This window comes from Neolamprologus multifasciatus, chromosome 9 (genome assembly GCF_963576455.1).
Source record: "Neolamprologus multifasciatus chromosome 9, fNeoMul1.2, whole genome shotgun sequence".
NCBI lineage: Eukaryota > Metazoa > Chordata > Actinopteri > Cichliformes > Cichlidae > Neolamprologus > Neolamprologus multifasciatus.
In genome coordinates, this window is record NC_140447.1 from 19182843 (window position 1) to 19197031 (window position 14189).

Consider the following 14189-nt stretch of genomic DNA (forward strand, 5'->3'; position numbering starts at 1 on the left):
ATTATTTTCAAAATAAAAGCATATATACTACTAGTGTACAAGTGCCAAAAACAATTATTGTTGTTTTTTGTTTTTCAGTTCATAATTTTGGAGAAGTAATTCTGAGAACTTGAATTGTCCAGACAATAATCCCACATACACTAACATACAATAACATAGTTGTTTTTAAGGCTTAATAATGATAAGGTTTGTGCTAAACTAACTGATACATGTACCCATGTGGTTTGCTGACAGATCTTAAGTGGTTTCATCCTCCTTATTTAACCCAACTTTTAAAATAACACATCCACATAAGGTCATTGTGTTTAAGTACAACACAGGTTGTCAGCGTTTACCTCCAAGAGGTTAACAAAAAACAGAAAAACAGAAAACGTGAGCTCAGCCTCCCTCAAAGAAAGCCACGAAACCATTACACAGGATGAGCATGCAGTTTCTGGGGCTTTCAAACTCATCTCATTGCCCTAAATAAACATCAAGCTACTCAAGTTACTTTGTTAACCAACTTAGTTAACTAAACTGTTTTCACCATGTAATTCAAAAAAGAAAAGAAAAGAAAGAAGAGAAATCATTCCAGGACAGTAGTTGTGATTGCTTGGTTATGATAAGAGGTGGCGTTTCCTCTAAAGCCTACTTCACTTTTGCGTTCCATGTAAAAAGAAACTGAGTCAGAATTTCATGCAGCTTACTCAGTGTTTTCCTTTAACTGGAAATAAGCCACAGCGTATACAACATTTAGGCACCACCCACGTTACAATAACAGGACTTTTATCTGCCTGGTGATCACACAGGTTGTGACTGCTCATCAGCTGCTAATATAGAGAGGAACCTGGGGATTCCTATAACTGCCTTTAGAGTATATAATAGTATGTATTTAAAAAAGGGTGATAAAAAGAAGAAGAAAAACGTATTTTATTGTGTTTATTTCATCAATCTATTACTATTACTATGACTACTACTCCCAGGCTATTATTATTATTATTATTATTATTATTATTATTATTATTATTATTATTATTATTATTATTATTATTATTATTATTGACCAATTGAGTTTTCTCACGCAGGTAGTAAGGGCTCAAACCAAACACAGAAGGACGGGCAGGAAGCGGCGTGGGCAGCCTCCTTGTGTCACCGCCTGCGTCAGACTAGACGCCAGGAGGGAGTTTTCCACTGACGAAAAAGCCTGCGCTTCTCGGCAGTCTGCTACAGACAAGGGAAGCGCTTCAGCTGGTACGGACCCCGTGCGGCAGAGAGGCACAGACAATAGGAGAGAATTTAAAAAAAAAGGCTGTGTGTACGCGGGGGATAAGCGCTACGTTTATTCGTGCCATTTGGATTACTTCCACCGTTAACACCCGTCGGCTGTTTTACCCAGCGTGACTATTCGGTGACTGATGGTGATCGGATACTTGAACTGGTGGTGAGTACAAACAGAATCGGGAGTTTCGCTGCTGGGTTATTGAACACCGTAATTTACGCGTTCAACCTCAGCGGAGGGAAGCAGGGGGGAAGCCAGATAGTTTGACTGTTTATTCTCGTGTGTCAGGAGTCGTTTAAATGCCCTGTGCGGTTTGTGTTCTCTGTGCGTCTGTCTATGCGTGTCATCTCTGGTGGGGTTTTATTCGCTTGATTTCTTTTTGAACACTTTGCCTGACGCTTTATTGGAAATGGACGCGGCTGTGGTGGCCCCCGCTAGTTAAAGTTGAGTTTTAATGAATTGTTTTCTGGTGGCAGCACACGGGTGCTGGCACTCACGGTAACTGGAAAGAATTAAAGTCATTTAACTGATTTTCTTTTTAAACGCGAGATTCCACGACCCGCTTCATTCACTTGGTGATTGATTGATTTGTTTTTAGATCGATCGCTGATTAATCAGCGTTTTGCAAACTTCACGGCTCACGCCGGGAAAGCCGTGCTTACCACCGCTGTGGGTTTCGGCTGCGGATTCATTTAGGTGATCTGAACTGTTGATGAGGTCGGCTTTGTGTATTCAGCCCGTGCGGAGTTGTTCTTGTTCACCTCGGCGGTGCTGGTGCGCCTCTTGTAACTAGAGCGACTCCTGAAGGCACTACATCTGAGCACACAGCTGACAGGGCTGCTGTCATTAGAATTAGCATTAATCATGGGGCATGATCGGGTCAGCTGGGAGAGAGAGCCGGCTGGACTCGTTCGACGTGCCTATTTGACCCGATATAATTATAGGTTTTTAATTTTTTGGGGGGGATTTTAGCGATTTGCCACATGCAGGTAACAGTTCAGGCTTTGAGCCAGGTGTGGACAAGGAATGCGGAGCTCCTTCATTGTTTGATCAGTTTTCCATCACGGCATGTGGATCTTTCTCTTTTTTCCTTTTTTCTTTTTAAATGCGTAAATGACTGAAGTTTCTAATTAATTTAAGTACTATAAAGAGAAAATAATGTCAATGTGGTTTGTTTTTATTGTTATTCTCATCCAAAGGTCTTGATTTATTAATGTTATTTTTTTTCCAGGTATAACACTGCCCTGTGGGGCTCTTATTTATTTATTTAATCTCTGGACAGTGTCTGTTTTCGATAAAGCGACTGAGTCGATTTAATCGTCTCTAGCGCGACCTCACCCGGATCATTTTTGGAATCATGTTTTTTGGAATTAGGCTACAGAGAGCTGAATGATCCTTTGTTTACTGAGAAGGAATACAGCACTTGGTGCTGTGCATTTAATGTCCAAGGAGGCTTTAGATGTGTTAAATAAGTCATTGTCTCTGCTTATTTAACATCATTTTCCATTTATAGCACACATTTTGCACCTACGTCCCTCTTTAAAATAACAATTGACCTGTTTGCTGCCTTCTTATTAAAACTGCCAATGCACTCCCAAATCCTCTCAAATGATTTGAAGGAATTCGCAGCACAGCAAATAACATCCCCACCTCCTAACTGCCTCATCTCCATCGTGTGATCCTGCATTCAGTTTGCCTTGTGGTGCCTGCAGCTGTCAGACACAGCACAGATAATCTGGATGGCCACTTCCTGTGCACTGCAGTGCATGTTTCACAACCTCAGGAAGCTCATGCACACTTTTAGTATCTGTCTCCCCAGCTGGGAGAGGCAGCAGCCGCATGCTGGGTTCAGACAAGGTTCTCTGTGCCTGCTTCATTTTGGTCACGCAGGATGGCCCCACACTTTTGTGCCTGGAGACGAGGGTGGAGTGGGGGTGGGTGTGTGTGTGTGTGTGTGTGTGTAGAGGGGGTAACACGGAGCCTGCTGACAGCCTCCAACACAGCAGCCGAGAGCTCCCATCTGCTTTGTCCTCTCTCAGCATTCCATACAGCAAGTGTCCCAGACTGGAGCATGACCCCTGAACCTGAAGCCACTCCCCCTCCCTCCACCCAAACACACACCCAAAAGCTGTGTGTTTTCTGCTTGTGGACTGCTAAAGAGGTTTTCTCAAAGTTTGCTGCTGTGCACTTGGCACAGTTTCTGTTATTTGCAAGCGTGTTACAGAAAAATCAAAGCTGCATGTCATTTTGTCTGCACAGTGAATGCCATTCGAGGTAAAGAGTGGAAAAAACAGTTTTAGCCTTCCCTTTAAAGCAGGAGTAAAGCAACCCAAAACAGTGGGTAAATAGTCCTCTGCAGGCATCACCTGGACATTCAGGTTTGCTCTGCATAACAGATTAATGGCAGCCTGGGGCGTGTGAAGTCCACGTGCAAGCTAATACCCTGTCAGGTGTGGCTAGGAAAGGTGGCTGGCTCAACTGTCTAGTGGGAGTAGGACTTTCCAGTGGTTAGCAGTAGAAAACGCATCTGGGTTAGATAGAGCCTGTGTTCTTCTTCCACTATTACTGCGGGAGCAGTGCTGCCAGAATGGAATTCCTGTGGCTTGGAGACATGACATTATTTATTTGTTTTGTACAGTCCTCCCTCCTTCTTCCCACTACCTCTCCTTTTTGGAATCGCGCTGTGCACGGGTCAAGGCAGAGGAACAGAATGTTTCTGTGGCACAGTCACAGCAAGCTTTGCGGCTTCGGTGAGAACAACAGGCTTATAGAGGAGAAAGCGGGAGCGCTCCCTGCATTGTTCCAGCAGGTGGAGCGCTTCTGACTAACAGCTGACTTCATAAGAAATGAGCCAGTGTTTCCCCCAGCTGTGCAGGAGCTGGAATCCAGCCCATCATCACCTTGACGGCTTTGATCAATTATCTCCCGTCCTCTTGGTGTCAGAAGTGGAAGTGAGAGGTGCAGTACCTTGAAAGCCTGCAGGGGCTGTCCTGCCCAGCCACGTTTCCACACACACGGGAAGGCTCCCAAGCTTATCATTATCACATTTTATGAGCACTCAGTCAGTCAGTCAGACACTGCACAAGGCTCTCAGTGTGCCATGTAAATGCTCCCGGCTGGCTAAGATTAGTGCAACTTGTCGCTCCCACCCACATGGTTATCAGCTGCAAAAGGGCTGGACAGGCGGTGCGAGGGGGCAAAGTCAACTGTGACTTGTCCTGATGGATGAGGGGCAGACGGCAGCAGTTCAAACAGGGTGAAAGTTGATGTCTGTGCAAAACCAAAGATGTGTATAAGAAAGCTTTTATGATTTGGTTCTTTTTTGTGATTCTGATTAAACTAAAGCTTTCTGATAAGTTAGGATGATAAGATTCACCGTGGCATTTTGCCTTTTAAAAGTAATTCAAACTCTTTTACATCCTTCTCAAATAATTTAATACTCTTTTATAAAAGGGTTTGAGGGGCTGTCTGCAGATTTAAAATAAAAATGAATTGAAATTCTAAAGTCGTACAAACAGCCCCGTAGCTGGATGTATCAAGATAATCTTATTCAACTGACATAGTTATGCATCTGACTTGAGCTGTGTAGTGCTTCTGGTGACAAATCTCCTCGCCAGAGATTTATCTTTCCAAGTCTGTGACAACTGGCTGGGGAGCACCTCGGTGGATGCGTCCTTTATCTGCCTGCCTGTGTGCGGTTGATGGAATGACAGTGATGCATAATTTAGCGCACGCTGAAAACATGCTGCGCTCCCTCTCTGGCTCGGCTGTCCGATCACATCCATTCTCCATTTAGAGCAGACATCCACAGGCACCGCTTTCTTGACGAGCCAGCGCCGAATTCCTCTCTTTTTATCTTTGTCCCACCCTTTTGCAAATGAGTCACTACGCAATGTCTTTTCTTTTTTTCTTTCTTCTTTTTTTTTTTTTTCACCCCGGGTCCCTTGTTCCATCCGCTGTCTGTGCTCTCTTGGCCTTGTTCAGTGGGTGCAGCGGCTGAGAAGCTCCAGATTGACTACAAGCCGTCCCCTTGCCAGGATTAACCTCTCGCCATTGTTTCTGCCCGTTGAACAGGATTAACAAATCAATGTGTCAGGTAGACTGCAGTCAAGAGACAATGACCCAGTTCTGACACCGCTGCCCCCCCACCACCACCTCTCTCTCTTTCTCTCTCTCTCGCCCTCTCCTTCACCCCCCCCCCCCCCCCTTCTGCCTCACTGCAGCTTTTAATTAAAAAGACTTTGCTTAGCTGGCGCTATGCACTCCCTGGAGGATGCTTCACAGCTTTGTTTTTTTTGTGGGGTTTTTTTTTCTGGGAACTGGAGCTGGGAATGGTGGCAGAACTGTAAGGTGAACCCTCGCGTGCTCTGCGTGCACAGAGACGTGAGGGTTGTGGTGTTTTTCAGAACACACATGTTGTCTGATAAGTGAACACACAAAGCAACAGATGCGGCACCCAGGTGTTTCTAAATGGTTTCAAGACAAATCCCATCATCATGTCATAATATTAGTTATACGTGTACAAGGCATTTTGAGATTATTTTTTTGCACGAGTAAGCTGAAGGATAGGATGGGGGGGATTCAGTGCCCCTCCCCTTTTTTTCCTCCACTCTTATTGTCTGTGTAATGTGAAGGCTACAGTGTGGAAGGGAGCTTTTTTGTTTGTTGCAGCGACAGTGTGAGTTGGCTTGACCTATTGCAAGGTGATTCATTCATCATGCGTGCACTGGGGACAACAATATCTGACCGCAGCAATAACAGTAACCCCCTCCATGTACATCTGCAAAGATGCACCCACTGCCTATACGAAGGTGTCAGCCTCTTGCCCTTGATTTTTCCTTTGTCCTTGTCATAAGGATTTTTTTTTTCATAACTGTTCTCTGTTGCATGCAGAAAATGGCTCTTTTCCTTGTACACCAGCTTCCCGATCTTCTTTTTCTTCTGTTCTTTGAGTAATGACATCCTGATGAGACAAGCAAGACATGCAGATCGCACATGGATTCAAAGTTCCTATAAAGTCAATGGAGCATTTCTGACAAATTGGCTGTGTGCTAAAGAGCAATGGTCACATTTTAAGCTGTTGGAAAGATGGTTTGGTGTTTTGCGTGTGTGCAGTACTGTGTTTAGTAAGAGTATATTTTAAAAAAGGCTTAAAAAATAACAAAAATCAAAGTGATTCAGCTTCAATGTTGAAAGATTTGTAAGCAGTTTGACGGTGAATCAAGGTAAAGCCTTTTCCTATTCCACATCATCATCTGAGGGAGTGTCTGTGCTGGAGCATGGCCCAGTTGTGTCGTACCTCTCCCTTCACTTCCTTCCTCCCTCCCTCCACCCTCTCCCTCCCTCCCTGGTTAAGATAGCAGGGGCTCGTCCTCGCACTGATGATGAACTGCGCCGTCTAGCAGCAAGCATCGCCCGGCACTTCTCAAAAGTTGGGAAGATTAGATTGTTTGGTGTTTGTTAAGGCCACGAGACACATTTGTATCCCTTAACCATAAAACACAAAAGCAGTAACCTTGATTTTCATCAAATCTGCTCATTTGTCATGTCAGCGGTTGCTCTTTTTGAAATTTTGCCTGGAAAAAGACGGGGATTTAGTCGAGCTTTGAAAGTGTTGCTGCCTGACAAAAATAAACATTAAACACATCGACAAATCTTATACTTGGAAAGGTGATATTAGGCAATATTTTTTAAGATTAGAGGGCGGACAGCACTCCCTCCCACTGAAAGCATTTTTTTTTTTACTTTTCTCTCTTTTACTCAGCTCTGGATATGTGGACAACAAAACATTCTGCCTATGCGTAGCTGCGCATGTATTGAATGACTTCTATGTGGACACGTTACTTATGACCAGTGGCAAATTGCCCTTGCTTTCCTTTGGACTGCATATTTGATTGCAAGGGCTGCTTAAAGTGACTGATTAGAAAATAAAATGTCAGGTCACCTCTGTTTGGTCGTCTCTCTTAATTTATGCGTTTGCTGAGCAGATGAGATTTAGAAGAGGGTGAAGGGTTCGCTAATTGTTGACTTAGGCAAATAGAACTGATTGATTGCTTCCTGTGCCATTGTTCTCAGCTGAGAGTAGCATGAGACTGGTATGCATACATGACTCACTTGTACCATTGATTTGGTTTAAATAAAAGCCTGACAATGTACAGTTGATAATTTATTGGGTTAATAAAATAAAGATCTGGTGATAATTTGTTAAAATAACTGTTAGTAATTTACTAATTCGTCTCCCTCTCTCCTCCTTGCTGCAGATCTTTTGCGCTAACGCCATGAGTGGGCTTCTCAAGAGGAAGTTTGAGGAGGTGGATGAGGACCCATGCTACTCCTCACCGTCGCCCTCTTCCCTTTCCTCTGCCTGCTCAGGCTGGGACTCGGAGGCGGAGAGCTGCTTCTCAGACACCCTGGATTCCACCCCCAGCAACCCCAGCTCCCCGGCAACAAATTTCAACAGTGAGTATCTCTCTCCAGCGATAATAAATCGCAGAAAGAGCTGATGGCACATGTTTTTATAATGCATTCTCTTGCCTTTAACATCCGCTGAGGCTCTGATAACAAACTTAGAAAAAAGGGGGAGAGGTTAAGGAATTTAGGCAGCTGGCAGGCCATGAAACACTTCACAGAAATGATTTCAGACTTCTGCAATGAATACCTCTTTTGATTTCATGCCCTAAAGCTGCAAAATGGCTAATCACATTATGCACTGGCTGCTCACCTTGGCTGTGTCGCCACCTTCTTCTCAAAGCCCCGCATGCAGGCACAGCCTCACCTTTTCTTGCATGATGTGGGTCGCGTGGCCTTGGGCCGTTTTGTGTCTCGACCTGGGTGCGTCTGCTGAGCTTTAGGGGACCGACCGGCTTGGAAAGGGATTGCGGTGTACGGGAGAAGGGCAAACAGTTGTGAGGTTTCCAGGATGGTGGGGCAGGCAGCCAGGAAGAGAAGCAGGGCAGGTTGCCAAGGCTGGGAACACACAGAGCCTTGTCTGAAGCCCGGGCGTGCACCCAGCACAGGTGCTGAAAGTGAGTGGGTGAAGGGATACAAAAAAAAAAAAAGAGGGGGGACAATCAAGAAAAAAAGGCGTGCAGACACATCTGAAGGAGCAGATTGGCTGGATCATTATAATCCAGTGTTTACACAGAAATTGTGAAGTGACTGCTAGACACAGCAGAGAAGATGATGGATGTGAAGCTGTACCCTGGTAGTTTATTTTTATGTGTATTACCCCAAGCAGCAGATCAGACCACATAGTAGAACTATTGTGTGCCGCTTACCTCTATTAAGGTAAAAGGTTACTTTTCCAAGCTTCAGGTATCACACCAGCTTTCTGTGTCTTTTAAGGCCAGTTCAGGGTGAACTAGAAGTCAACAAGGATTTCCCCACCAAATAATAATTGTAATGTCCGACACATGTGGTTTGTAGATTCGAAAAGTTCTGGTGACTCAGGCAGAGGGAAAAAATTGCTTGTCTCTAAAAGAGTCTCAAAAGTTTTGTTGAATATTCCTGGGTGGAGGAAGTGGAATATATAATAAAACTTGAATAATTGGGCTTTTTTCCCACATATGGTTCTACTTTGGCTCCCATATGGTTTTATTGTATTTGTCTGGGTATAGAAAGATCGTGAGCACTTTTTAACAGCGAGAGAACCTTTGACCCGTTTCAGTTAGTGGGCCATTTGTGGGGATTGCCAGCTAGCAGCGAGACCCGGGTGGGCAGGTTTTATTCTTGCCCTTAGGGCTACACTTCCACCCTTCACCCCCATCTGGAACCCTCAAGCATTTACTCACCACTTTTGTGATCCTGGCGGCTCTGTTTCCTCCACTTTCCTGGCCAACAAAGGGAAATTCCTGGGTTGGGTGTTTTGTTTTTTTTTGTTTGTTTTTTTTGTCGCACAGTAGGGCAAGTTACAAAGCTAAATGGATTCTTGGGTTAGTGTAGGTTTCACTTTACAGGATGTAAGCGTGTTAGAGTCCTGTTAGCAGTGTCTTTTAATTGGGTACATGATAAGGCGGGAGCAATGAATCAGAGGGGTGTCCTTTTACAGTCTGTTCAGCAGCGTTTATACACCTCTCAAGTACAAGTGCTGGGGAATTATGCCATCTAGTGGCACGGAAGTAAGAATCCCCCCTCTTTAGAGTCTCCTCTCTTACTGGTGCATTATGTATTCTAATCCTGCCTCTTTTTTTTTTTTTTTCCATCCATAGCAACGTCCATCCTTAAGAAATCCAAACGAGCGCGGCGGGGAAATGTGACGTTTGACCAGGTGACGGTGTTCTTCTTCCCTCGATGCCAGGGCTTCACCAGCGTTCCCAGCCGAGGAGGATGCACTCTGGGCATGATGCAACGCCACAGTGCACTCCGCACATATTCGCTCGCAGAGTTTGCTGTGGAGCAGCGGCTCCTGCGTCGGGAAAAACTCCTCAACAGACTCAGGGAAGAGAAACTGGAAGCTCTCAAACTGAAGGTGTGCACCATAAAAGAAATGCAGTGGTTAAGGGATCTATGAAACTGTGCCTGTTCAACATGACAAATAAACTTTGTTCCTTTTGTTGTGTTCAGCTGACAAAAAATGGAACCCAGGAGAGCGAGGAGGCTGAAAAACTTACAGTGGATGACATCCCAGAGCAGGATATTGACATCAGTGGAGCCAACCTCGACGAGGGCTCTTTTCTCCAGCCTTACACGTCCAAGCGCCGCTATGCGCTGCTCAAAGCGGCTGGTGTGAAGAAGATCGACAAGGAGGAAAAGAGGCAGCTGCACGAGCTGAGGCTCTCCAGGGAGAACTGTGGTTGCGACTGTCAGGGGTTCTGCGAACCTGAGACTTGCAGCTGCAGCCTGGCTGGCATCAAATGTCAGGTAAGAGCCCCGACAATTTCATGCTAGCAAGAGCACCCGGGCAAGACACAGCAACTTGGGAGTTTCTGTTTCATGATTTAAGAACTTTTCTTTACTTCTTGCAGATGGACCACTCCTCTTTTCCATGCGGATGTACCAAGGATGGATGCGGAAACACGGAGGGCCGCATTGAGTTCAACTCCACCAGGGTACAGACGCATTACATCCACACTATAATGAAGCTGGAGCTGGAGAAGAGGCTGGAGGAGCAGTCCAGCACAGAAGAGGATGAGGAGAACACAACCGGTGCCACCCCCTTACCAGCAGTGCCCTCCTTCCCCTTCAGCTCAGAGATGACAGCAGCTGGGGAGAACAGCTGCAGCAGCGATATGACAGACTTGTCGGACTCTCAGAGTGAGGACTCGGAGGCAGGCGAAGGTCCGTGTGAGCCCAGCGCCCAGCTGGATGTTGATGAGAAAGGCCTGAGCCGCATACTGTGTTTCAGCGACACAGAAAACTGTTCGAGAAGTAGCAAGGACAGCGGCGATAAGAGCGGCAAAGACACTTGTTGCCCAGAGCAGCAGCAAGAGCAACAGCAGCCATCTACGGAGGCGTTTAGTAGCTTTAGTATGGTGGACTTTGCAGATGAGAATGACAATATAGACGCTGCACTGTTGGACTCTTCGGACGATCAAACAGACAATCGAGCAACAGCCATTTCAGAACTTTTGGATGAGAATGCCAACCAGGGAAATGCCCTCTTCCATAGCAGTAGTGTTCCACACACGCCCTCTCCCACAGTCGATCGCTCAGCTAGCTACGACATGGAGCTGAGCCTTTCGTCTGAGTCAGACCTGGAGTTTTTTGATGGCTTCCCCTGTTTGGGGCCCACCTCCCTCTACAACTCCCTCAAGGAGTACGAGCACATGGACAACTTTTTTCAGTTTCAGTTGCCTAGTTATCCCAGCTTCCCTGCAGCCAGTGACCCAGGGACCTGCCTCCTGGAATCGCTGATTGGCCTTTCAGAGTCCGTCCCAGAACCCCCCGCCACTTTTACAGACAATCAGCTGTTGGAGGAAGCCATGAAATTGTCTGTGATGGAGTCTGTGAAAGTTTGACCCACGCAAAGTGAAAAATTTGTGGACAGTGCAAGAAAAACGCAGGTTTGAAAATGCACATAAGATGTCAAAGTGTTGGAGGAAGCTGTGATTGCGTTTGATTTTTTTTATTTTTTCCCTCTCGCCTAATAATAAACATTCAAAATTCCAGACTTGCCTTCAAAATGGTCAACAAAGCAGTTTGGAATGATTGCTGTGTGAGACGGCAGCTAGTGTTGAAAAAGATACTAAACGTATATCAATTTGATCAGGCATATTAAAAATAATAATAATAAAAAAAGATGTGGTGGCTCTCAATTCCTAAGAAAGCTTGTTTAACCAAACCAAGATCACCAACCATACGCTAAATGGGAATGAACCCTCTGGGGCCAGGTTGGGAATCTCAACACAGCTGAATGTGCACCTCAGGGATTTTTTTCTAGCTTTTGGAGGCAATGTACCTTTGCTGTGATGGCCTTCATATGAAAACCAGAGTCAAATGTTAACCTGTTAGCGCCCTAGATTTTGGGCTAACACCCAGACGACTTGAGTAGAAGGGGTCCTCCTCGTGTTAAATCCTAAAGCTAGTGGACTCTTTTTACTCAAGATCTCTCCCAAGGGTCTTTTATGGTACAAATAAAATCCCTCTAAAATCTCCTTGATCAGCACTTTATCTGTGGAAAAAAAATAGTTATGTATGAATAGGCATTGTTTTGGTCGAACGGGATCGATTCAACAGTTAAACGCTAACGTGACGGAGTTTCATATTTATGAGCAGGGTAACTAGATATAATGCTCATGCCATTTAAAAGCTGTAGCTGTATTGTCTTTTTACTTTTGTTTTAAATTATTTCCTTTTATGAATTCCTTTTATTTATTTCTGATGAAGCCTACTTTCACTCAAGCAGCACTGTGGTTTGATATTTCACCTGAAAGTGCAATCTTCCTTCCTGGTTTTTTTTTTTTCCTTGTCCATATCACATTTAGGCATTGTTATGGGAAATGGGATCACAAGTCCATCAGCAAGTATTTAATATCTATTCTCTTTTACAGTTTAACTTTTTTTTTTTTGGATAACTTATTATGTCATTATTTCACTAGTTATTTAATTTAAGACGCCTGGCAATAAAATGGGGTGTTGTAAAGTTTACTGGATGTGCCTGCTTATCGGGGGGAGCCATGCATGCTAATAGTGTGCACAGCGCTTCCATTTAAGCTTTGGGACTGAAAACTGTGGAATCTCCCTAATCACTGAAACTAAATTATGGTTCTGTTGTATTGCTGCCTATAATGTAAACATAGAAAATTACACTAATATTTTCTAACTAATTTATGTAGAATGACAAAAGAATTCTAATCACTGACAAATTGAATATTTTATTAAGCAAAAACGAGTAATTTTCAATCTGGGTCGACCTTTGTAATATATGAATTATAGAGAAATGTATACTTATGAAGGTTATTGCTCTCCAGCATTCTGAAGTATTTTTCATAGGCAGCCTTATGGTTCGATATCTTAGAGACATGCCACTAAAACTAAGTAAATTGCGAAGATCAATTTGATTGTACTCTGAATTTCTTTGGAAGTCTGTGACTTGGCTTACGATATGTTATGACTTACACATGTAAAGGGTTTTTGTGCATAAAAACTGCATATATTATACAATTTTTATCGCACGCGCAAACCCTGAAAATTGAAGAGTTGCCTCATTAATTATTGAACGAGACCTTTCAAAGGTGATTGTGCTGTCACCTGTGTGAAGAGCCGAGGGACACTAGAGAGTCGATGTACATATCTCACCCTTTCTACAGCTGTTTCAACAGCCTTTCTGGACCCTTTAGAAATTATGCATGCAGGTCCTGTTTGTTAAAACTTGTTCTGATTAATTGTATACTTTGAAAAAGTGCCGAGTGCACATTTTGGAACTGTATTATTCGCTTTTTTGCCTTTTTTGATTACTTTGAAGTCCATCCAATATATGTTCTTATGCCATGAAGAGGGCACTCATTTTTTTTTTTTTGCAAGCAGGCATTAGATTCTCTTGTATAAAACATCAAATCTCATGAAGAAATGGCAACAGTGAGTGTTCAATGTAATGTATTACAGTACAATTTATATTGTTTTCAAAGAAATTGTCTTACTTTTTTTTTGCCTTTTGTGTTGTACATATTTCTGCTTGAATGGTCCTGCAGAGCAAACAAAGCTGCTTTCATTTTTTTTTTACATACTCACACATTAACCTGCTGTTCAGAAACAGTGTCTTTCATCTACGCCATTTTGACAGCCTGTCCCTCCAAATAATAATAATAAAAAAAATGTTTTCTAAATCTTTGACTGTTTTTTGTCTTTGTAAAATGCTGAAAAGTAAACTTTTTGCATTGTGGGGGGAAAAAGCATGGAAAAACTCCTAGGGGTATTATTTCTAGCTTTCTTTGGTGGGAGGGGGGGGGGGTATACTTGATTGACTTGATATAATAATAATAATAATAATAATAATATATTTTAGCTAATAAGCCAAAAATATGTGTTATAATTGGTTTAACCCTTTCTAGACCAGCAAATAATTGCAAGAAGTGTAGCGGTTTGCACATCTGTTTGCCAAGCAAAGGGTTTTTGGTTCAATTCCAACCAGAGACACGAACCCTTCCTGGGGTCAGGGTTTGCATTAAACATGTGAAGCTAAAAGTAGCAAAAGTAAAATAAGCACACTAATGTACTTTCAAATTATGTGTAGCTCAGGTGAGTACACTGCTACTTTACACCAGTGGTGGTGAAACCTCTAGCAGAGGAAAAAAACTAATTATGCTCTCCGTACTCCAGTTTTTACCACTCATTACAATAAAAACACAGGATCCAAGTCAATCTAGTTGTTCATTAGAAAAGAACAACGATTACATTACAATTGGCAATTTGTTACTAGATCTGTCAAAAAGGACGTATTTAGTGTTTTACACAAATGTGTAAACCCTGGGACGACTGTAACGTTTAGTAAAAT

At 43.5% G+C, this 14189-nt stretch overlaps 1 protein-coding gene across 1 annotated transcript; it reads left to right on the forward strand.

The window, feature by feature from the left end:
- Positions 1-1213: 1213 nt before the first annotated feature.
- Positions 1214-13521, forward strand: csrnp1b (cysteine-serine-rich nuclear protein 1b). Its single transcript, XM_085172791.1, has 5 exons — positions 1214-1420; positions 7519-7717; positions 9466-9725; positions 9821-10117; positions 10222-13521. The coding sequence occupies exons 2-5, from the start codon at positions 7537-7539 to the stop codon at positions 11212-11214; spliced, it is 1731 nt and encodes a 576-aa protein (XP_085028917.1). The 5' UTR covers positions 1214-1420; positions 7519-7536; the 3' UTR covers positions 11215-13521.
- Positions 13522-14189: the final 668 nt, after the last annotated feature.